The sequence below is a fragment of the Cucurbita moschata genome, unplaced genomic scaffold (assembly GCF_002738365.1).
Source record: "Cucurbita moschata cultivar Rifu unplaced genomic scaffold, Cmos_1.0 Cmo_Scf00022, whole genome shotgun sequence".
Taxonomy (NCBI): Eukaryota; Viridiplantae; Streptophyta; class Magnoliopsida; order Cucurbitales; family Cucurbitaceae; genus Cucurbita; species Cucurbita moschata.
This window is the reverse complement of record NW_019268538.1, coordinates 1,254,595-1,278,387: the sequence shown is the minus strand read 5'-3', so window position 1 is coordinate 1,278,387 and position 23,793 is coordinate 1,254,595. Positions and strand designations below refer to the sequence as shown.

The window sequence follows — 23,793 nt, the reverse complement described above, 5'->3', positions numbered from 1 at the left end:
AGATTATTAAAGTTTGGATTAAAAAGGTATATTTTAAAAAACAACTAAATTAATGTGAATATAATATCTTAATTCGAAGTACCGTAAAAAAATTATATTAAATTATAAATTTAGATACATTTAGTTTATTATGTTATTAAAAAAAATATATTTTTTTAATAAAGAGTTCAAAAAACATATATGCATAATTAAATTAGTCAAAATATTGTGGGTATATATCTTGAAAAACATCAATTACTCGTTATACCCTAACCATTTTTGTTTAGAAAAATTAAACATTTTCCGATCTTAATTCATCTTTAAAAATGTAATTTTTAATTAAGAGGTCAGTTTAAAAGTACGAATACCTCACTGTTAACTCCAACCAAATTGTATAAAATAAATTTATTAAAAATAAAATTGTAAAAATTGGACTTTCAACATTCACGGGTAAAAAATAAATCTCGGCGTAATAAAGGTAAAAAAAAACGGATATATTTAATTTAATTTTTATATAAAAAAAAACACGAACATTTCAAGGTTGTATTGGTAACATAAATCACAAAAATAAATGGAGGTTAAAAGTAGGGGCAGTTTGGTGACACGTGTCCCATCCTCGTTACTTTCAAATTCAACCTCCACCGACTTTCCACATTTTCTACTTCTCTCGTGCATGAGATTTTATTCACTACGACACGGAACACGGTAAGCCCTTGCACCTCACCCACCGCAACACATGGGAATTACTATTTTTTTTTTTTTTTATAAAAAGGCTTTATTACATTTTAATATTACTATTTTTATTAATAAAAATAATTTTGATTTAATTTTTCTACTTCGGAATTTTTTTTTATCCCTTATTACTTAAGGAATGTATTATTAAATACGTGCGTAAAGAGATGCATCATTATGACTTTATTGTTAAGATTAAACGACTATGTTAAACATCATTACATTTATAATAAATTAAATTATAGATAGTCTGATAAAAAAAATAAGAATTAATTTACATAAAAAAATAGTAGTAAATAAAATTTTATTAAAAAAAATCTTATTTAAGTTTGGAAAGTAAAGTGAAAATGTCAATTGTTAATTTTCTTAAAAATAAATTAAAAAGTAAACCATTTATTTAAACAATTTTACAAAATTGCCATATTTTAAATTTTGTTGCTGTGAAATATTTCCAAACTATATTTATTTATTTATTATTATTTTTTTTTTGCGAGACAAGAAAAAAAAAAACATGAAATAAAAAAAGAAAATTTTATAAGTGTAGATAAATAGATTTTTTTTTCTTTAAAAAATATTTTTATAAAGTTTTCACAACTATTTTACAATTAAAACCAATGCTGCCACGTTTCGATTGCTGATTTGTTGAACTCGTGATTCCAACTCGAAGTAATTGCAGGCGATAAAAGCTCGAGTTTATCTATAAATTCTGAAACCGCCCATGGTCGAGCCGCATTTTCGTTTGTTCTCTATCGTTTTTTTCATTTGTGTGTAAAAACCTGAACGACTTTCATTCTCCGTTGTGTTCTTCTTCTTCTTCTTCTATGGTTTCGAACAATCCGAATCCTTCTGAGGGGTTCTATTTGGATCCGTCGGGAATGGCGTTGCCGGGGCTGGGACCGTTTGCCACCACTATGGCGGCGTCGGAGGATATGTCTAAGAAGATTCGTAAGCCCTACACAATTACCAAGTCTAGAGAGAGCTGGACTGAGCCTGAGCACGACAAGTTCCTTGAAGCGCTTCAGCTGTATGTTTTTCGTCCGTGTTTTAACTCAATTCTATTGGTTCCTTTCTTGTTTAGGGTTTTCAATTTGATGCATATTTCTCTTTGTTTTGTGTGGAAGACTTTGTTTCGGTATTTGGATTTTTGAGTTGGAGCTCTGTGGCGGTGGAAATGTGAGAAACGTGTGGGATTAGGGGATAATTTTGGGTTTTAGTGGTTGAAATTTGGGCGGTTTGTGATGTTGTGGTAAGTGTGAGAAATTAGGAATGGTTGGTTAATGGAAAGTAGTGAATATTATTGGATTTGTAATTGAAACCGAAGTGGTGGGGGTTTGAGTAGGATTTTGATGGGTGAAGTGGTTTTCGGCTCTATCTGGTTGTCAGAAGGTGTTAGGAACATTCTGTAGTTAAAAGTTTGTGGAATCTACCACTTGCTTTTTGATTGTTCTTATTTAGTTTATCTGCTTCCGCTTTACTAGGAAATAATATGTTCGTTTTTTCCCTACGTGTAGGACTGATAATTGATCCGACTTGGTATTAGGCATTAGTAAAGTTAGAAAAGAAAGGGGATATTGAGGTTGTGAGGGTCGTTATTAGGCACCAGAAAAGGTGGAAAAGCTAGAGATATTGGGCTTTCGTTGTTAATGGAACAGAAGTTAATTTGTGAATCTAAATTCTTTAACTCTGATGTGATTAGAATATGATATATGCTTGGCCATTTAAAAGTTGGAAATGGAGAGACCAAGTGGGAACTTAACTGCGTTACTACTTGCTTTTTTTTTCTCCTTTGCGCTTTCCTCGACAGATGTCTAACGTACGGTTCACTAATATTTTTGCCACTCCATATCCAGTTTTGATCGTGATTGGAAGAAGATTGAAGCTTTTGTTGGATCAAAAACTGTTATACAGGTAATTAATGCCTAATCTCTGTTATTTGCAATTTACGTTCTTTGGGGGTGTTGAGTGAACTCTTCTGAACTATATTGATGGTTCAAAATGCACCCACAACCCTTGAACTCTTATCTAATTGAGCAAGCCCTTTTATTTCTTTGTTTAAATTTGCTTTTGTCAACCCATAATAACACCTTATATGTTGGTGAAAACAACACTTGCTACGTGTAATCTAAGCATATAAACTATATTTGTAATTATAAGACCATAGACTGTCCAATTATAACCTTTTAAGCAATAATTTTTAATGAAGTTAACTTCATAACTTTGAGAGTTTAATTTTTACAATTCATGGGTGCAATTGTAACAATCATTACAGGTCAAGGTGGCTTGTGCGATTTTTCACATACTTGTTAATTTATGAATGACAAACTAAGAAAATGTTGCCCTCTACAGATACGCAGTCATGCACAGAAGTACTTCTTAAAAGTTCAGAAAACTGGAGGAGGTGAGCATTTGCCACCTCCACGACCAAAGAGGAAAGCCGCCCATCCATATCCTCAGAAGGCTTCAAAAAATGGTTAGTTTCCCCGTCTTCACTGTACTTGGCACCACATGACATTGTTGTGACAGTGGCTCACAAACTTCATGTGTACTATTTGTCAGTTGCCATGCCTTCTCAAGTGTCGGGGTCATTTCCGTCAACGTCTCCTCTAGTTGAACCTGGATGCATTAGAAGGCCAGAATCATCTTCAATACCTGCATGTCCGGCAACAGGTGGAGCTGTATCTTCTTGGATGGTGAACTCTGTTCAGCCACCCAATTCCGCACAAGGTACCAAAGGCTAATTATTAGATGCATTGCAATCATTTTTTCATAACTTCTTACAATAGGAACGAGATAAGATGGGTTTAATTAGATGCCTTAAAAAACCTATCATGATACAATCTAGGCTACCATGCACGGGAAATTTGGAGGGAGAGGAATATGAGGTGTCTAGGATGCAGGCATCTTAGGATTATGTGACGTTCTTCATGTGCCTAGGTTCTATCATTATAGTGTTCTATAAAATGTTTACAGATGTAATGCTTTGTTTGGTTTATATGTGCATGCAGTGCCAACAACGACAAATATTTGTTGCAGTAGTACTGAAAGCCCTTCAAAAGCACTCCCTCTCGTTGAAACAACTGACCAAGGAAGTAACAATCATTCTCTTAGAGGTGATCCTCTCATTCTTTTGCATGTACTTCAAATTATATTATTATATTGATAATTGTTTGAGATTGTTTTGAACTATTATATATGAAAATGTGGGTATATATCCTTCCTACTTTAATCATTAAGCTCATTAATTAGCTTGAAGTGCTCAATTGCTACTCTTCATGGAAGTAGGGAAATACATGGAAGAATCAGGGATCTGGAATGTATCAGTCAATCATAACTATCCATGCATGTTTTTAGAAGCATGGTGCTAGTGATATGCATAGTCTAGAGAAAATATGTAATCGTTTGTGTATTCTCACACTTTTGAGTACTTGCTCATAATTAAGATATTGCATCGTTTTTATTATATTGTATAATTTCTTCAAGTGATTCAAGAACTCGATCAAGATTTGTTATACAGAGTCTACATTCTCAATGCCCACAAAAGAAATTTTTGTGAAGGAGCATCTTGATTTTTGACCATTTAGTTAGAGGCCTTCTGTATTAAGAGCATGTAATTATAACTGTAGTATCATGAGTAGCCAGTAAAAAGAAAATTAGACAATCTGACTTTTCTGGACTTTGGAGTTGGACAATCTTTGTGAACTCTGGTGTTATGTTTTATTTCTCTATCATTTTGATGTTTTTTTTTCTCATTTTTCTGGTGGCATGAGTTCCTACAAAGCTATTTTAATGGTTGTAGTGAATCTTTAATCCCTATTTCCTGTGTATTGTTGTTTTTCTCGATACTTAAATGTCCTTTTGTCGTGCAGTTTTGCCAGATTTCGCTCAGGTTTACAGTTTCATTGGTAGTGTCTTCGACCCAAACGCATCAGGTCATCTGCAAAAGTTAAAGAGGATGGACCCAATCGATGTTGAAACTGTATGATTTTCTACACTTTTTTCCCTCTTTACTTAGTAACACGGTTGTTAGTTGTCTAAAGACTGTATGAAAATTTAGAGCAATTGTAGTTCACAAATAAAAAAATATGTGATATACATGGTTGACTAAATAATATTTATTTCTTCCATGTAGGTCCTGCTGCTGATGAGAAACTTATCCATTAATTTGATCGGTCCTGATTTTGAAGATCATGTAAGTACAAATCATCCTTTAGCTTTTTTTGACTACATTTTGTGCTTTGATGGGTGGAGAAGTGATATAGAAAAATGAACTAACAAAATTTTAGTCTTTTAGATACCTTCAAAATCTTTTATTTTATTTTATTATTATTATTTTTACATTTATTTTCATGATTTGTTTTGAGGGGTCGTATCAAGGCTGCGACCTGTGGACATTGTATTTCGGTTTCACCGAACTGGAATTAGGACATGAATTGGGATGTTACTATTACATACTGAAACACAGTTATAGAACGTGGAGTATCTCTTTTATTTTACAGGGTAGGGGAATAATTTTTTTACCTCTTTCTGCCAAATCTTTCCATTATCAAGGCTGTTTACGCTTTGGTCTTTTCTAGACCTTATTATGAAGCCAAATCCAATTTAAAATTGATTCTTCAGACATCTTTGTTGAATTAGTTGTTTTAATTTCGATGTGGTTTCTAGATATTTCTAGTAAGCATAGCATAAAAAATCTTGTATCCGTGACGCCTGAGTCGTTTATTATGAAATATGTTAGGGACTACATACGTAGTTATTTTGCATGAAACTAGGCAGCATACAGCTTTTATGATGAACTATAAGGCTTTCCTTCGTTTTGCTGCAAACTATTCATTAGTGTAATATGATTTCCTTCTAAGATGTTATTGAAATTAGCCTTGCACGTGCTTAATATGTTTTTCTTCCCTTTGCAGAGGAAGTTGCTGTCCTCCTACGAGATCGATTCGGGACCAATCCCGCATGGCGACGTCAACAAGTATGTCACTGATCATAAACCCAGTTTGGTATCCAACTAGGCACGGGAGGAACTGATGAACAGCATACTGCTATGCATACGTCCTTTAACAACACGAACAGAATGCTGACTGATGCTGAGGGACTACCTGAAAATAATTAGCACGATACCGATCATGTAAGCGATGTTGTGAGGTTGCTTATAATTATATATTTTATCTACTGTGCTATGTTGATATGTTGATGAGGCTCATGTATATAACATAACAACCACATTCTGTCGTGGCCTTTGTTTGTATAGATGGAGAGCCCTTGAAATAGTGCTGTATAGCCCTTAGGTAGGGAGGCCCAGTATATTCAAGTTTTGGCAGTTCATTTTGTAAACAATGCTCTTTATTTTTCCTTGTTTTTTCACCTTCGAGTTAAAGGCAATAATACCCATAAAATTCACCTGGGACTTCGTAGGTCGTGAATGTTCTTTTTTTTTTTCTTTGTGGAGTTTTTTAGAAAACATGTGTTCATCCATTATTAATCTTTATTTTTGTAGTTTATTAAATTGTGTTTAAGTTTATTATTAATATTTAAAAAATGGAAAAAAGAGAATTAGATTATGTATTGTATTGTTCACTTTAGTTCCTAATTTCCATCAAATTTATACTTCAAGAAAAAGGGATTTATTAAACTAAATCGATAATTATTTTCTGTAGCGAAGTATATTGCAAATAACCATTTATTCCATTGTACAAAAAAAAAAAAAAATTAAAGCTTTCAGGTGGCATGATTTTTAGTAACGCAAGTCATCAACTTAAGGTCTTCGATCGGCAGCCGATCTTCAGGGAAGGGACATCCGTCGCTACTCACCACCTCCTTAGCCAGCGGAGCACACGGCGGTGGTACCACATCGCTACTGTATCCTTCAACATTTGTACAGTTCCATTGCAATTTCTTCTGCTTCGCTGTTAGTCCAATTTTTATATTTGAAATACAAATATCGGTGAATGGATCTCCTGAAATCCCATCCAATCTTGCTGAGTAAGTCACATTTTCTGCCACCACATCTCTGTAATTAATGTTCTTAATTTCCGGCAGCGCCTTTGGATCGAACTTCTCGTCTGGATGGGACTTGTAGTCTCCGGTCATCCAGAAGACGTATTTCATCGTGGATAGAAACATTTGTCGGACGAAAATGTCCTTGACATACCCACCTCGTCCAATGGCAGTTTTAATTCTCACGGCGGATTGAGTGTTGATTGCAGTGACATTTTCGATTCTGACGTTACGGATTCCACCGGACATTTCACTGCCGAGGGCAATGCCGGCAGAATCTGGAGAGATGCAAGTGAGGCGGCGGATGAGGAGGTCCTCGGTTGGCATTCCGAATTGGATTCCATATTGGTCCCATCCACTCTTGACAGCAATGCAGTCGTCACCGGAGACAATGAAGCAGTCTTCAATTCGAGTATTGATGCAAGAATCTGTGAAAATTGAATGAATAATTAGGAAGAGGGGTTAATGAGGAAGAAAAAGGCACAAGAATTTAGATGAAGAAGAAAACCTGGGTCAATTCCGTCGGTGTTCGGAGAGTCGATTGGAGCTAGAATGGTGAGTCCTTGAATGATCACATTTCTGCATTTTCCCCCGTAAAATGTAAGCTTTTCTATTTCAATAAAAAGTAAATATTATATTAAACTAAATAATTTACAATTTTGTGATAAACAAATTAATTTAGATCAATAAATACAATATTTATTTGCCAGTTTTTGAATCTTCCAATTCTAATGCCAGATATGAGGAAGAAAATATGGTCAAACCTGCTGTAGATCGGATGGACAAACCATGACGGAGAGTTGACTAAAGTGAGATTCGAGATCTGGATTTGATTGGAGTACATGATCTCAATCATGTACGGTCGTGTTACATTGAACTCATTTTTGTGGAATTTATCCCACCAATAAGACCCTTGTCCATCGATCGTGCCGTTGTTACCTACTCCACCACGGCAACAACACGTACAAGATTACTCTCCCCTATTTATTTATTTTTTGTTTAGGAATGGAATCTGTCTGTTTTTTTTTTTTTTAATAATAAAAACATGTTTCCCATAATTGTTTTTTAGTATTTTTTTTTTAAACTAAGTTCATTTATGAATATTAATAATTTAAATGTATATAATAACACAATGCTTTCAAAGTAGGGTGTGCTTAGTACGTAATTAAAAATAATAATAATAATCATTATTATTTGGCTTTAAACTTTATATTAATATACTAATATTTTTATTTACTTGTATTTTAATATAAGATCAAAATTGCCAATTCTTAATGTAATAAAAAAAATGTTTATTAAACTTCGTATTTATTATTTATTAAATTAACTCTTTATTTATTTATTTTTATATATATAAAAGGTTGTTAAAAAGTTAAGGCAAATGGATTTATTTTTTAAAAACTAAAAAAAAAGAACCAGAGATATTATTACCTGTGATGACAACATCGGTGAGATTGGTTCCAAAGATGAGGCTACTGAATCTCCCGTCAGGAGCATCTCTTCCCCTTCCATAAGATGGGAGAACTTCTACTAGTGGCCATTCTGATTCATCCTGCACCGTTGGATTATCCAACTCCATCAGTTTTTAATACTCTCACCCGCATCGAATCACTATCCCAAAATTGGGTCCCATTAGGTATACTTCAAAATCCAACCAAAATAAGTCAAAAACCTAAGTACGGGTTTTGACTTTAATCTTATTTTATTTTACTTTATATTTAAACTAATTTTTATTAGTAAAAAATGTGTAACATTATTACCTCATCAAATTTTAAATAATTTATTTCCATTTTAGAAAAATAATTATTGCCACTTTTTAAGCATTTCTACTTAATTAAAAACAAGGAGAGCAAAAATAAAATAAAATAATAAAAATAAAAATAAAAATAAAAATAAAATAAAATAATTAAAATAAAAATCCCAATAAAACATATAATTATTTTAATTCATATTAAATAGTGTAGAGTCGTACCTGGGATGCAAGAATTTGGGCATCTTTATGAACAAAAAGTGTGAAATGGCTGGTTAGATTAAAACTTCCGGTCAGCCATTTTCCGGGTGGCACAATCAGCTGGGCGCCGCCGTCCACCGCTAATGTGCTGAGATGTTCCATCGCTTCTCGAAACGCGTTCGTATTTGAAGTTACTCCGTCGCCGATGCCGCCGAAATCCGTCAGCACTGCCGTGTGTTTCCGGCAACTGATCGCCGGAAATTCCAAGTAGCTCGAAAACGGACACGACTTTTTGCCATCAACGGAGCCCAAACTCACCAATGCCAATAAAATCACAACCGAGATTCTCGCCGCTGTAATCTGTCGAAAAAAGAAACATGATTCATTTTCTGTTTGTTTCTCAGGAAAATAAACGAGACTCTGTTTCTGATCGTTTCCAGAGAAAAAAAAAACAACTGTTCTTGAGAAAAGAGAACCCATTGAATAAATTTAAGAAAAACCCACAAATTATTTTCAAAAACCCAAATGAAAAATCAGAGAAATTCAGAAGAACAAGCAAACCCCATTGATGAACTGAAAGAAAACAGAGAACAGAGGAAGAAAATTACTTGGGTTTTTGTGGGTTTGTGAGGAAGATCCATGGATGAAAGAGATTTTTGTGTTTATTGTTTTTTAGATTAGAACAGAGGATTTTATAGGAGAATTTTGGAATTAAATTTGTTTAAAAAAACCAGAAAAAAAAAACGTTGAATTTACATAACAAAATAAGTAAACTGATCCGCCTAAGGGAACTATAACGTAGAAGGAAAGAACAGAATGGAAGGGATTTTTGCTTTTTATTCAATCATTTTATGATTATATTCCTTTGTTTTCCATAATATTTGTTTAATAAGTTTCCCCCTAACAAAAAAAAAAAAAAAAAAAAAAAAATTTAATTCTCAATTATTATTTTGAAACTTTGGTTTAACTTTTCTTCTTTTTTTAGTTCTTTATTTATTAGGTTTATTTTTTTCCCTTGAAATCTCTTTAAATATGAAAAATGGTCTACACTCTCCAATTAAGCCAGAAATGTGTAGAAAAATGATTCTTTTTTACATGAATAGGAGCAAGCCCATTAAATTAAAAAAATTATTGCTTTATGCTCGCTGAGTTTAAAAATAAAGATTTAAATCATTGATTTTTATTTAAGATATAATATTTAAAATAACTAAATATAATTGAATACGTTGAGTTAAATTGGGTTCAAAATATTGTTTCTACATCTAATATTGAATAAACACTACATGTGAAACGAGTAAAAACTTCCATACTCTCTTGTAAGAACATAACAAGATGGGTAGAAACTTTTTAAATCTTTTTTTTTTTTTGTTTGTTAAAGTCCAATTTGATTCCTATATTTTAAAGTTTTATAAAGTTTTATTCTAATTTAGTTCTAAAGTAAGTTCTTTTTACTTTAGAATCTTCAGGTGTGACTCGTATACTTTCAATAAACCTTAAAATTAGTTGCTCAAAATTAATTAAATAATAATAATAATTTTCATGTGATAAAAGATACTGTGTGAATTAGAAAAATGGCCTTTGAGACCCAAACCTACAGTTGATCGAAGAGACGCTAACAAAAGGGCAAAGGCAGGATGAACAATGACATGCCCAAGACAATGTTTTTTTGGTAGGAAAATCACTTTTTATTTGAATCAACTTCCATATACAGTAAAGAGACTTTGATTTTTGCAACACGCTCTTGTGAAATGGAATTCTCCGCTTAGGCTAGTTTCACAACCTTCTCCCTTCTGTCTCTATGTTGTAGTAAGATAGGACGGTTTGTTTGAGTAGCTCAACAGTGGTTACCGCAACCACCTCGTCGTCCATTTCGCACGAAATCATAGACAAAAGTAAGAAAGAACGCTACTCATGTTTCCAAGACTTACAAAAGAAAACTAATAAAAACTAAATATTTATCAGAAAATTTAATAATAACCAGATATTTTCCCCACTACTTGAAAGTCCAAGGCTTTCATGATATCGTCAATAGATCTAAATATCCTCTAATTCACCATAAAGATACAAGAATGGACTTTTGGACACCACTATTTATTGCCCAAAATCCAAGCTTGTGTAGCAACACCCAACAAACGTGAGAATAATGGAATTTGAACGATCAATTTGAAATGAAATGTAAAATTTTAAATTTTATGGTCCAAAATGAATGATACTAACTAGCAGTTTAACCACTGTGCAAGGACTCCTGATTAGACAGAGATTATGTATTGACGAGATGTTATCTTACCGAATTAGTCCAACGTATAAGTACAACAAAGACCTGGTAAACACACAATTACGAATGCAACGACATAATGAAACTTTTAAAAGTTTAGGAATTAAATCATAAAAAGAATCTTAAACTAAATTTGAAATTTAAGCCGCCTTAAATGTATTCAAACAAGAAAGGAAAAGTATAAACATGTTAAGGGGTGTGATGCAAGCCATGTCATGAATGATGTCTAAAATTGGAACAATTCTTAATCTACACGAAAAGCAAGCATCAACAATGACAGAATTGGAGACAAGTTGATCCATTTTGCAATGTGATAGCCATTATTTGATGCCATCGGGGTTTTGCCAAATGGGTATCTACAAGCTTCTAGCCGTGCAAGCTATTAAAAGCTTCGGCTTTGAAGCTACCAATAAAACATAATCAATATAAACATACGTGAGAAAATATTGATTTTATAACTCATGTCTTTATCTGCACTTCAAATTCTAGCAAAGCATGTGCAATGTCCTCAATTAGAACAAGGTTCAGCCAAGTAATATTTGAGCTCTAAAAATCTAACAAACTACAAATTCTAGCATAAAACTTGTTCTTTTTCTGTTGATGTTAGAAGCTTGGACTTGAATTAGTGCTAATAATACCCTTCTCAAAGCCTAACTAAAGAATTGACACAGACAATCAACTACTGAACCGCCAAGAGAACACCTAAGCCTAGCCCGCAAACTCAAAGCATTAAAGAAAACCTCAATCTAGCAGCCAAATAATACAAACCCAATGTAATTATTACAAAAATAAACAACAGTGTCTACAAAAACAGTCTTTTTCATTCATAAATACCAACACCTAACCATAGATCTCATAAACAATTGCTTTCTCAAAAAGTGCCTCACAAATTCAAAACAATGGTTTAAATGAAATTCATGAGTAGAGATCATTATTGCTTTCCATAGAAATAACAATTTCGAACAGTTTCCCTAACATTTCATTGAGTTACTAAATTTTCATCCAGGCAAATGAAACAGACCTGAAAAATATGGAAACCCAGAAAAGGAAGCCAAGCGGCCTTTGAGGCTGACCTAACAAAAAAAAAAAAAAAAAAACCTCCAATCCAAAAGAATATGGCCTAGTGAATAATTTTAAAAAATCTGTAAATAAAAACGCTTAGCAATAAACCTAGCTAAGGATCGAACCTCATTTCAAGATCTCTCCATCCATAAAGATTCTATTGCTTCTCCCAATCTAAATATGCCATGAAACTAAAAACAGAGAATGCTGCCCTTATCCCTGAAAGGAGAATGAAACAGAACCTCCCCATTGTAAGGCAACAATCCGTGTTATGGACCAAACATACCCCAAAAGTCAAAAAGAAAGTTGACAACTCCAAAGGATATAGTCCAAATCCTCATAAACCTTCCTACGACTGACTGTGCCACTGTGACCCCAACAAGGGGGAATGACTTTGAATCCGGTCCATGTGAGTGAGATCTTTTATATCTTGTTTTGAAATAAGATAGTTTCAAAATCCTTCACCAGAATATAGTACTTTTGCTCATTCAAGATAAATCATTAATCGTGCCTGGAAGAGCAAAGGGCCGATTTAAATGGAATTAGGGTATCTTCCGGAGTGTTTTTAATCAAAGAAAAAAATTTAAATGGTTAAACACACTGCTTTCTCAAAATACTTTCCAAGGAAGCAATTGTTAGGTGCTATATCCATTTCTTTCAGCTTAAACGTCTCGTTCTTAATCTCTTATGACACATAATTTCTCTTACTAACTTCACTCTCTACACACTTTTTCTCGCTAACTTCTCTCTCGACACACCTTTTCTCATTCTTTCTTCACATATTTTCACTTACTAATTTTTCATTATACACACTTTTACTAACCTCTTTACACTTACTCATTATCACTGTAAACAATTCAAAAGGGCATTCTAATTACTTTTTTTGAGGGAAAAAAAACATTACAAATATACTAGAAAAAACACTCCTGGAACCAATCAACAAGAGTATTTTACCATTAAACACTTTTTATCAACGAAATCTATGGCAACACAATTTTCAAATCAACCTCCACTCCTTTTTTTAGAATATTACAACCTATGAGAGATGGGGTATTTGAACCTACAACTTTTTAGAAGAAATTGGGATGTCTTAACCATTGAGCTAGACTCATAATAGCTTTCAAACCAATCTCTACTATGACTTCTTTTGTAAAAAAACACGTTAGTAGTCTTTACACCCTTAACGAAAATGTTGGCATTAGCTTCTACAAACCAAATCACAAAATTTGTTCAGAAAGGCAAGCGTGAGATTTCATTCCATCACATTAGAAGTGCTCTAGGAACCAAGCAAAGCTATCGTTATTTAACCTCAAAACAAATTGTGAAATTTCTCTCACTAACAAATGCCAAAACAGGAGTCTAGAACTAATATAAAGATATCTACCAATCAAATCAAGAGAATCAGAATCACACCAACTATACAGAACTACTCACCGTAGCATGTCCTCTTGAACAAGGAGTAGCAGTTGCAGGTGCTCTTCTAACACTATCAAATCCTTCTACTCCAATTTATACATGGCCCCTTAAGATCAGAGCACATCGTCTGCAGAGAATTTGATCTCTTAGCCTCCAAAGAATGAGAAAAAACCTCGTTTCTTCGGCTCCTCCTCAACCATCACAGCCGTCATGCTGTCCTGTTCAACAAGCCTCCAAGCTGCCTGCTCAAAGGCCAAACCCGCCAATGTGGGTGGCTTGTTTAATACCAGAGGGTACCCTCTGTTTGTGCTACGAATTACCTCTGAATCCTCGGGAATTACACCCAATAAAGCCAATCCCAACATTTCTTGTACGTCTAGTACAGACATCATATCCTCCCCCTTAATCATATCCGTCCGAACCCGATTCACCATCATCTTAATGTCCCGAATTCCATCGCATTCGAGCAATCCTATCACCCGGTCTGCATCTCTCAAGCTGGTGATATCTGGCGTCGTTACAAGAATCGCCTCATTGGCTGGCGTAATGGCGGTAATGAATCCAGCGTCAATTCCAGCCGGACAATCGATAAGAATGAAATCGGGACAACCTTCCTCCCTAGCTTTCAGCGCATCCACAAGCCAAACCAAGGCTTTCCCACCAATACCCATCGGCAACTTCGACCTGGGCTTAGAAATACAAAGCAATTCAAAGTTCGACCATCGTTTATCCCTCACCAGAGCCTGGTCCAACCGGCAATCCCCATTAAGAACCTCAACAACCGTGTAATTTACACGATTCTCAAGGCCTAAAAGAAGGTCGAGATTCCGGAGGCCAACGTCCGCATCAATAGCCACAACAGAGAACCCAAGGCGGGCTAAGGAAATACCGACATTGGTAGTGGTGGTGGTTTTTCCGACTCCACCTTTGCCGGAGGTGACGACGACGACGCGGGGAGTGTCACCGGCGAGCTCGGGCTTCCGATTCCATTGAAGGACGCATTTGACAGCGGTGGAAGAGTACGATTTGGAGAAGGGCTTATGGTTGGGGATCGAGGAAGTTAGGGATTTGGAATGGAAAGAGTTGAAGAAGAATGGGTTGGGGAGGAGTTGAAGGATTGGCATTGCCCTCAAACAGAGAGAGATGAAGAAGACGCAGTGTAAGAATTAGGGCAAACCAAAAATGAGAATAAATAAATTAATTATTATACGTTTTTTTTTTTCTTTTCTTTTTTTCTCTGTTTATTTTAAAATTTAATTATTATATAAATATTATTTGGAATGTACAAAATTTTAACTTTTTAAAATATAAAATATTAAATATAAAATTTAGATTAAAATTGAGATTGAAATTGAATTCAAAGCAAAGTTTAAAGTGAAATTAAAAGAAATTATTATTAAAAAAATGAAACAAGGCTTATAATAAAATTGGCATTTTAATTTATAATTACGTTCGACATGTCGTTGGCACGAAATAAAATTTAGAAGGTCCAAATTCCAATATCGTTCTGTCGGACGAGACGACGGTCTCCGAGTGTCGTTACTGAACTGGGCAACCCTCACACAGCCTAAAAGCAACGATCGAACTTCCCAATTCCGCTTGCGTTCTAAGCTTTGATCTGTAAGTATTTCCTTCTTCACCGTGCACTGCCGTCACGGCATATTCCATTTTTCCTCTTTCTGCGATCTCCAACCTCTAGGGTTTGCAGTGATTGCGCGGGAATCGACCCATTGTTGCTTATTGCTTTATAGTCGAGATATCGATTTTTTTTTTTTTTTTCGTGTGAGGAATACGTTTTGATCTCGAATTGCTGCGTTGAAAGTTAAGCTCGTTTTGGTTATCATGCAGTTCTTGAAATTGATGCGGTTTTCGTTTATTCGTAGTTTAGTATTTGCTTTGATTTGGTAGAATTACGGATGTTTTGTGATAAGTGTTCTATTGGAGTCTCCTGCTATGGATTTATGGTCTGAGTTGTTCCCAATAAACCTTAAATCTGCTTTAACTTCTGGAATGAGTTACATATATGACATATCGGGGATGGGATAGAGAAGAAAGGGGTAAGGGGGAAATTCTATGGGATTATATCACCATTCAACCCACCGGAGCTCCTATATCCAAAAACTATGGCATTTTGTAATCTCATTTCTTATAATTATTATAAAGAACTTCAAGTTAATCGATCATTGTACCATTCAAAGTTGGTATTTCATATATATCTTTTTATCAGAGAAGTTCAGCTGTTCATCTCTAGAATCTTCCTTGGCATGGGCAGAGGTGAAGAGAAGAATTGCAACCATTTTAATACCAATACATATTGAACGAATATGTTCACTTTTATGGATTTTTATATATTTTATAGCTCTGTATATTGTTGGGCAAGAATGTATACGCTGGAAAGTAGGTTGAATTTGAGGGGGAGTCTAGGGGTTTTGACCTTACTAAGAATAGTTAGCCTGTTGGTGATATGTTTCTATCTTGTATTAAAGAACTTTGTACATAACAATTATTTTTATATCAATTTGGATGTCTCTTAATAAGAAATATTGTTGAAGTTGTTATTTTATCATATATAAATTCATGCAGATATGCTGTGAAGTCCAGAAAAATCCCTATACTTTTGTGGAACTGAACTTGCTGATTGGCTCACTTATGGTAATGGTATATTCATGATCCTATTTTTTATTCATTCACTTCCTTTTGACCATTTATTCTGTTAGTATTTGAGTCTAAATATCATATCTTATAGGCTTTTTTTTTCTTTTTTTTTGTGTGCGTGTTTTGAATCCCCAATTTATGGCATCGGTCATAGCTGAATAATGTTTGATGCTTGTCAAATGTTATCATCTTCTGGTGTTTCCTACTAGCAGGTTAATTTTTATGGAGATAGAGTCTTAAGTCCACAGTATCCACCCTGGAATTAATTTGGATGGTTCTATTCTAAATTATAATTAACCTTGAATCTGTGCCTGATTTGTTGATTGTAAAGTTGCACATTATTAATAACCAAGTTATTTTTCAGAAAAAAAAAAGGACCAAGTTTTTTTGTTTGAGATCATGCGATTGACTATACCTACACAAGTTCCTTTCCACATTCTCTAATTTAGTGGCCGGTATTTTTGGTGGGGATAGCCACTTGAATGGAGGGTAAAAATATTTATTCAGGAGCAAGATAAGTTATCCTGAAAAGTACGGTGGAAAATGTATATCTGGTTCGTGAATGAAGGGGTAAATTCAGATCACCTTCTCATTTATCAGCAACTCAAGAGTTAAAATTGGGGCCCTGCACCTTCTTTTCGTTTAAAATTTATGTAGTTTGAACCACCCTTCTTTCCGAGCCCTCATTTATTATTATCCTTAAACAACCTTTCCACCTACTGAAGATCGGGGGGAAATCTTGGTGTTCAATGGCTGGCCAGTTGCATATGCATGCTACAGTTGAAAGCCCTCAAGGAGAAATGTTGGAACAGATGAAAGAGCTAAAAGAAAAACTAGTGCTCCTGAAGTTCTACTGGTAAGTGGCAGATTGGACGAGGAAAACAATAACGAAAGATTCAACTGAAAAACAGTCTTCTTGGTCTGACAGCAAGGAGGAATGTTTTTGGAGATATAGATGCAAACAAAAATGGGTCAGGTAGGGAGATGAAAATCTTGGATGGGAGGATAGATCTTGAATTTTTTTTATCCCTTTTCAACAATTTGACAGTGGGGAAAGATTACTACTTGAGTGCTACAATTGGAATTCCATCTCATTTAGAAAGTACCAGACTTGTGCAAAACTTCATGGAGGAAGAGATTTTGGAGTAGTTTCTCCTGGAGTGGCAAAGTCCTGGGCACTGGTGTCACTTCGATTCTGATGTCTTGGAACAAGGAATATCATCAAAAACAATTTTGTGACTTCGTTCCAACATTTTTCTCTCGTCTAAAATTGCTTATGTTAGCATTAATGAAATGTATACCTGCTTCATTCCGAAAAGAGCATTGTTGTAGAGATCAAGGACACTAGACCTTATTTGGCTAAAAAGTTCAAATTGGTGCTCACATAGATTATTACTAAGCATGCACACTCCCATAGGTTATTACTAGATGCCAAATGAGAAGACAAATCTTTATTTCAAATGGAAAATGGGGATTAGAGAGGGTATCTTCATCATACAGACTTCTTTATCATCCTTACTGGGAAGCCAAGAGGGAAACAAGAAGAGGATCTGAGTCAGGTTGGCCAACTGTATCCAATAGTTTGACTGGACCATATTTCCGATAGCTTTGAAGACAAATTTCATTCTGGGCTTTGATGAGAGGCTGAGTAGAATGAAATTAGAGAACATTTCGAATGTGAGGAACTTACAAATACTTGGGAGAATGCTACTTTTGTTGCTTCTTTTGGGAGTTCTTGCCCAAAACATTTTGTAAATTCCCTCCTTTATAAACACTAATTGGCCTGCCTTCTTGTACGCTCCTAGAGCCACCCCTACCACAATAAATAATAAAATGAAATAATAATAGTAATAATAATACAAGAAGAGAAAAAGGAGAAAAAAACATCTCAGGTGGAGAATGCTGGTGAAGTCAAACTTATCACTGTTTTGAAGCTTTTTGCTGAAACCTTCCTGAGAATAATAGTCTTCTGTTGGTATTTGATTCTGCTTTCTTATTTTTAGATTCTTTGTCCACTAAGTCTTGTAGTCTGCCACATCGGCATCCAACCTAACGCACTTGCATTATTCTATACTACAGCCATAGACATTGTGGTAATATATTGGATAATACCTTTCAGTTATACGTGAACCGTATGGTGCTTAGCCTAGTTGTTTTTTGTTTCCACTTGTGAATTCTCTGTTAATACTATATATATGGTTAAAATATAAGTTCAATTTACTGTGTCAACACAGGTTCCGGATTTCTGAGTATATTTTTTATGAAAAGCCTATATATTTATAACATTGACGACTTTTTTGGTTCTGTAAACTTGTTTACTTTTTAGCTGTATTTGTAACAGACCAAGCTCACCGCTTGCAGATATTTTCTAGCTAGATTTCTCGAGTATATTTTTTTGTTGTGGTACATCGCCCGGTGTCTGGCTTTAATATCACATCGATTGGGGAGGAGAACGAAGCATTCTTTATAAGGGTGTGGAAACCTCTCCTTAGCAAACACGTTTTAAAAACCTTGAGGGGAAGCCCGATAGGAAAAACCCAAAGAAGACAATATTTGCTAGCAGTGGGCTTGGACTATTTCAGTATTAATATACACTATTTATTTATTTATTTATGGAATGACTTCCGCAGGATTCAAGTGGTTTTGTTGATGAGAAGTGTGAAAGCAAACTTTATATTGGTAATCTTGACCTCAGAATTACAGAGTAAGGAACATTAGTTTCCCAGCAGCTGCAATGTATTTATTTGTCTTCCAGTTTCGCTCTTCTGTATTTAAGTCTGTATCAACATGTTTCAGAGCGGCTCTCATTAAAATGTTCTCTCCTTTTGGGAAGATAATATCTGAGGATTTCTTGTGGCACACACGTGGTCCGAAGCGTGGAGAGCCACGCGGATTCGCATTCATTGAATACAGCTCCAAGGAGGTAAATTGCTTGGTTTACTACTTCAAAGCCCTTGTCAAGCAATTCCTTATTTTTGCTTGTAAAGTGAGTATGCAGGAAGCTAAACTGGCTAAAGAGAGTATGCATGGAAAATTAGCTTGCAGTCGTCCATTGGTCGTGCGCCTCGCGAGTGAGAAGCTCGTGATTAACACAACAAATAATAATAATACTTCAAGAGCAGCAGGCGAGACGAGCAAATCAAGACCGAGTGGCAGCAACTACGGACATATGAGTCGCAGTGATAAGATTGCTGCCATAAAGAACAAATTGAGAGCTTTGGAAGGAGGAGAGGGGGAGAGGTCTGGTGTGAAAAAACAGAAGCAAGGTCAGGTGAGTTGCAGAAATAATATTGATAAGTAATCGCTCAAAACATCCACATCCCGATGCTGAAGAAAACTGTGAGATTGGTAGTTTGTATTCACCGAAATCTCTTCTGTTAACTAAACCTCTGTTAGGCAAATCTGATACGTAGTGCCAAGCTTTACTATGATGCCAACATACAACACATAGCTTTATGGCCTGATGATATTATTCTGGATATGCGTCTCTCTTTTCTTCTGCATTATTTTCCTTTCATGATACAACAAGGGGTGGGGAACAACTGAGCTGGGGGAAATACGAGAAATTATTGGAGTAGATCGCCACAATATTGTCTATTGTCGTCATTACGCTGTTGGATCTCTGAGAGAAAAATTGTGTAAGTATTTCGAATTTATATTTCATGGTTAGTAGGAATAGGTAGATTGTGTATCTACACCAATGGAAATGAACTAATGATGCGTTCCAGATATTGTGATCTAAAAGCCTAATGGATTACATTGGTTGAAATTTATTTTCAAGCCTTCAATTACTCGTTTTCGTATAGCATCGACACTTATAGGTACTCTCAAAGTTGAATATCTAATTCGGTTGGTTTATCTTTGCGTCTAATAAATTTTCAAGCCTGAAATTGCTTGAAATTAGTCTTTCACACAATACAGTATTACTATAAGCATTTACATGTCCAAACAAAAATTAACTTGCCTCAAATGAGACTCGATTTTAACTCACTTATGTATTTCAAGGTTAATATTGAAATTTAAATTTTTAAAAAATAGATCGAAACATTATATTATATTTTTATCTTATAAAAGATTATTGGATTTATTAAGATGTTTTACGTTTTAAAAAATAAATATATATTTTTTTAAAAAATATGATTTTTTTTTTATTTTTTTCAAATATGATTCTCACAAAAATACATAAAAACAGCTCACTTCGGAATTTGTATGCGGCTTCGCGTCTTCCTTATTCTCAAGGAAAAAAAAAAAAAAGGAACTGAGAAATTTATCTTATCAGTTATCACTTCATCATTAATGGCGTCCATGATGAAGAACCCAGCCATGTTCGCGCCTCATTTTCCATTGCTACAACTGCCTTCATTTTGCCACCGTTCGCCTCTCCCTCTCCTCCGTGGCCCTCCCTCAGCTGCCGCTGCCGCTTCAGTATCGAATTCCTCATTTCGGAAAGGAAGCGGCGACAGAGAGCTCCTCTCACTTTCGTCTTCCTCGGGATACCGGAATTCGACTCGGTATGTGAAGGTTAGGTCACAGCTGAGGCATTCAATTATTGCGCCGGATGATTATTGGGGCACATGGACTGCCTTGTTTGCTATTGGCGGATTGGGGATCTGGTACTTTCTATCGATTCTTATTTGTTTAGCTCAAAGTGGATATCGATTGTGACTTGCATTTATTGCTAAGGAAAGCCACATTATAAGAACACATGGGATGTATTTTATGGTGTTGGAATGTGTTTGTTTTGGGGGAGGATTATAACAGGGAAAACACTAGTGAGACTTGTTTCTTTTTCTGTTCTGCCCTCAATAGTGGAGATTGAAGTTGTTCATGAATGGATTAGAAGTTTAGTTTTATTCTTGAATCAAAATGTTAGCTGTAAGCATACTGCTTAATTGAATATGCGAATGATTCTTCAGATTTTTGTAACAGTGCTTCTTTTTACTCTAAGTAAATCTTTCAAATGACCACAATGGTAAGAGGAAATGGCAAAAGGAAAAGAGGAAACTATGTGAACCAAGAGATAAAGCTATCCACCTAGATTTTTATCTTAGGTTACATTTACATAATGGTTAATTATGACCCTAAAATATGAATGTTACAACTCTTGGAAGGCCTTTAATAGTTTCATTTTGAAGCTATATAAAGCTATGTATGTTGTATTTGTAAGCAGACTTGGAAAATATAGTAAAAAGGAGCATTAGTGCTTTCTTTAGCCAATGGTTAAGTTTCTTTGCAATTCTATGTAGTTTAGGTTGCACGTAGAATCATTCAAGCTTGACATGATCAATCTTGCTTGTGGAGTGATTTGAATCTCAAACAAGTGTTCTTGCCTTGAGATATTTGATCAACAAGGATCATTCAAAATAGACATGATCGATCTTGCTTGTGGAGTGATTCGAATCTCAAACAAGAGTTCTTGTCTTGAGATATTCGATCAACAATATAATCCAAATCTTACTTCCCTTGTAGTGATTTCCATATCATTTGGTATCAGAGCTCTTGGGCTGATTTCCTTATCATTTGGCATCCGACCTTTCCCTTGGGTTGGTTCTATATCATTGAAGGAAATTAAAGGGACGTTTGTTAGGATTGGACATTCTCGTTGCATGTTTAACAACCCATTAACGGTTTTGTTTGTTAGCTAATCTGGGATTACTCTGTGAATTCGGGTTTAAAGGTCTGAGAAGACCACAATAGGTAGAACAGTGAGTGCTGCTTTGGTTAGCACTTTGGTTGGCCTGGCAGCCAGTAACTTTGGCATAATCCCCTATGAAGCCGTGTCTTATTCAATTGTCATGGAAATTCTGCTTCCAGTATCTGTTGCCTTGCTACTATTTCGGGCAGACATGCGCCATATAATCCGATCAACTGGAACATTACTTGGAGTCTTCATGCTCGGATCAGGTATTTAATTTTTCTTCAGATTCTTGATAGCACTGACTTAGTAATTCAACCTATTTTCTTGAGAATTGGTTTGAATTTTGAAGCATTAATGATTTAGAGGTTCATGTTTCTAAATTAGTCGTGAATCTACTGTTTCTTAACTATTTCACCCGCTGTAATCTAATGCTAACTTCTTGCTGATTAAGCTGAATAATGAATAATTCTTTTTAATGGTCAATCTTGCTCTTTTTTGTTTTGTTATTATTATTAATGTTTCCTTTTATATTTCAAAGTCCATGGCAACTTTGAATGATCATTTTTCTTACAAACCGAGAAGCTTGAAATCGAAATTTTTTTAAAAGCCAAATGGAATGTAGTAATAAAAAGCAATTTTTGAAAAATTGAAGTTTAGGGTCAGATATTTCATTCATGATCTAAAGCTGAAGGAAACGAACATAAATTAATAGGTCCGTTACAATTAATTGTTTGACAGCCTGATTTTCAGAATTGAAAGTTCAGAATAAATTTGCTACATTGTATTAAAATTGCGAGTTTGTTTTTAACTACTTTATTTTCTGTGGATGGCAGTTGCGACTATTATTGGAACTGTGGTAGCATTTCTCATGGTGCCTATGAGATCACTGGGTCCTGATAACTGGAAAATAGCTTCTGCTCTCATGGGTAGTTATATTGGTGGATGTAAGTTGTCAGAAAGTTTAAACCCTGTTATTACTGTATTTATGTCTCAAGTGAGGCATTTATGACCGAAACGAGATTAGATGAAATTATCTTAGGACAGCTTCTTTTCATTGAATGATATCAAACCTGTCAGCATCATGTGGCCAAGCAGCACCATTAGTGGCAGAGATTATTGTTGTAAATCCAACCTCTCGCCCTTTATATTGATACAGAGACGTTTGGGGACCACTACCATATTGCTATTTCTTTCCCAGTTGGACAGTTTTATTTTTCCTAGTGTTTTTGGACATGGGAAGCAAGGGGTTTTAGAGCCTTATTGAAACTAGAAAATATCTAATCGAAGTGAAATTCAAACTCTTGATACTTGATAAAATTAAAATTGCTCCTGTAGCCTTCTGGAAATTAATTTGAATAAAATATAGCTATCCACCTAGATTACTGTTGGGATATTCTATGTTGGAATACACTATAAAGTACTTTAAGGATGTCAAAGAAACGAGTCTATTAAATATTGATATGGCACAGCCATGATTGTCTATGGAGCACATTGTTGATTCATTAACGTTCATCACCCTACGAATATGTATCCAGTAAACAGAATTTGCGGCTATAGAAATAATTTTTCTTACCATGTTATCATTAGAGAGTCCTCTTGTGTCGCTTGTAGAGGCTGAATTTTACTGGTCATCCATATCTCTGTCTTCTGGAACTATGAAACATATACATCCTACTCATTCAGCATCCATTTTTCTCTATTTGATATTTCTGATAATGTGTCTCTACTCTTTTTTTCTTCTTTGACCTTTCTTCCTGGTTGATCTATGTAGCTGTTAATTATGTTGCAATTTCAGAGGCTCTTGGTGTTTCTCCATCAGTTTTAGCGGCAGGAGTGGCTGCTGACAATGTCATCAGTGCTTTATATTTTGTTGCCCTCTTTGCATTGGCTTCTAGAACACCTCCTGAACCCCCAACATCAACCAACGGTACATGGTTCATTCTAGCTTTAGTATCATGCTAATAATTTTCAGAAAATATGCATTTGGGTCTAGCATAAGAATTGGTGAAAGCTCGGTTTTGGGCTGGAGTCCCTTTTTGTTATTGAGTTTGGACTCTTTTAGTGTGCTTTTTTTTTTTTTTTTTTTTT

General features: G+C 34.9%; 5 protein-coding genes and 1 long non-coding RNA gene across 15 annotated transcripts in view; 3 read left to right on the top strand and 3 right to left on the bottom strand.

The window, feature by feature from the left end:
• The first annotated feature begins 1,430 nt into the window (after positions 1–1,430).
• Positions 1,431–6,121, top strand: LOC111459849 (protein REVEILLE 6-like). The gene is made up of 8 exons (XM_023102935.1): positions 1,431–1,735; positions 2,562–2,619; positions 3,058–3,181; positions 3,268–3,435; positions 3,717–3,821; positions 4,578–4,687; positions 4,841–4,900; positions 5,622–6,121. Exons 1-8 carry the CDS (start codon positions 1,533–1,535, stop codon positions 5,721–5,723), a joined length of 930 nt encoding a protein of 309 aa, XP_022958703.1. The 5' UTR covers positions 1,431–1,532; the 3' UTR covers positions 5,724–6,121.
• A 201-nt stretch (positions 6,122–6,322) lies between these two features.
• LOC111459096 (probable polygalacturonase) lies at positions 6,323–9,392 on the bottom strand. The gene is made up of 6 exons (XM_023101850.1): positions 9,268–9,392; positions 8,681–9,019; positions 8,140–8,260; positions 7,473–7,647; positions 7,217–7,287; positions 6,323–7,136 (listed from the first exon to the last, which is right to left on the bottom strand). Exons 1-6 carry the CDS (start codon positions 9,298–9,300, stop codon positions 6,430–6,432), a joined length of 1,446 nt encoding a protein of 481 aa, XP_022957618.1. The 5' UTR covers positions 9,301–9,392; the 3' UTR covers positions 6,323–6,429.
• Positions 9,393–10,779: 1,387 nt separating this feature from the next.
• On the bottom strand, positions 10,780–14,585 carry LOC111459691 (putative septum site-determining protein minD homolog, chloroplastic). 2 transcript variants are annotated; one of them, XR_002713330.1, is made up of 2 exons: positions 12,122–12,132; positions 10,780–12,007 (listed from the first exon to the last, which is right to left on the bottom strand). XR_002713330.1 is itself a non-coding variant. In XM_023102707.1 (2 exons), the coding sequence occupies exon 1, from the start codon at positions 14,534–14,536 to the stop codon at positions 13,559–13,561; it is 978 nt and encodes a 325-aa protein (XP_022958475.1). In that variant the 5' UTR covers positions 14,537–14,585; the 3' UTR covers positions 10,780–11,337; positions 12,122–13,558. The 2 variants fall into 2 exon arrangements, 1 of the variants encoding a protein (XP_022958475.1); XM_023102707.1 differs by having other exon boundaries at positions 10,780–11,337; positions 12,122–14,585.
• A 289-nt stretch (positions 14,586–14,874) lies between these two features.
• Positions 14,875–19,840, top strand: LOC111459395 (probable RNA-binding protein 18). Of its 5 annotated transcripts, none has more exons than XM_023102275.1 (6): positions 14,875–15,032; positions 15,996–16,070; positions 18,071–18,160; positions 18,698–18,771; positions 18,864–18,990; positions 19,066–19,840. In XM_023102275.1, the coding sequence occupies exons 2-6, from the start codon at positions 16,062–16,064 to the stop codon at positions 19,366–19,368; spliced, it is 603 nt and encodes a 200-aa protein (XP_022958043.1). In that variant the 5' UTR covers positions 14,875–15,032; positions 15,996–16,061; the 3' UTR covers positions 19,369–19,840. The 5 variants fall into 5 exon arrangements, with proteins under 5 accessions (XP_022958043.1, XP_022958045.1, XP_022958047.1 ...); XM_023102277.1 differs by having other exon boundaries at positions 14,875–15,233; XM_023102280.1 differs by lacking the exon at positions 14,875–15,032 and adding an exon at positions 15,206–15,229.
• The window catches only part of LOC111459398, a 17,650-nt gene continuing 10,848 nt past the window's right edge, over positions 16,992–23,793 (bottom strand). The window contains exon 3 of the long non-coding RNA XR_002713295.1: positions 16,992–17,850. This is a non-coding gene — a long non-coding RNA (uncharacterized LOC111459398). The remainder of the gene's footprint in view (positions 17,851–23,793) is intronic.
• LOC111459388 (uncharacterized membrane protein YjcL-like) overlaps positions 20,279–23,793 on the top strand; it is a 6,849-nt gene continuing 3,334 nt past the window's right edge. For all 5 annotated transcript variants that reach the window (XR_002713292.1, XR_002713291.1, XR_002713290.1 and 2 more), the window contains exons 1-4: positions 20,279–20,680; positions 21,745–21,971; positions 22,539–22,649; positions 23,477–23,632. Coding sequence is in view for 1 of the 5 variants with exons in the window: in XM_023102269.1 (XP_022958037.1) it covers positions 20,364–20,680; positions 21,745–21,971; positions 22,539–22,649; positions 23,477–23,632 (811 nt within the window). In the remaining 4 variants the exon portion in view is untranslated. The remainder of the gene's footprint in view (positions 20,681–21,744; positions 21,972–22,538; positions 22,650–23,476; positions 23,633–23,793) is intronic.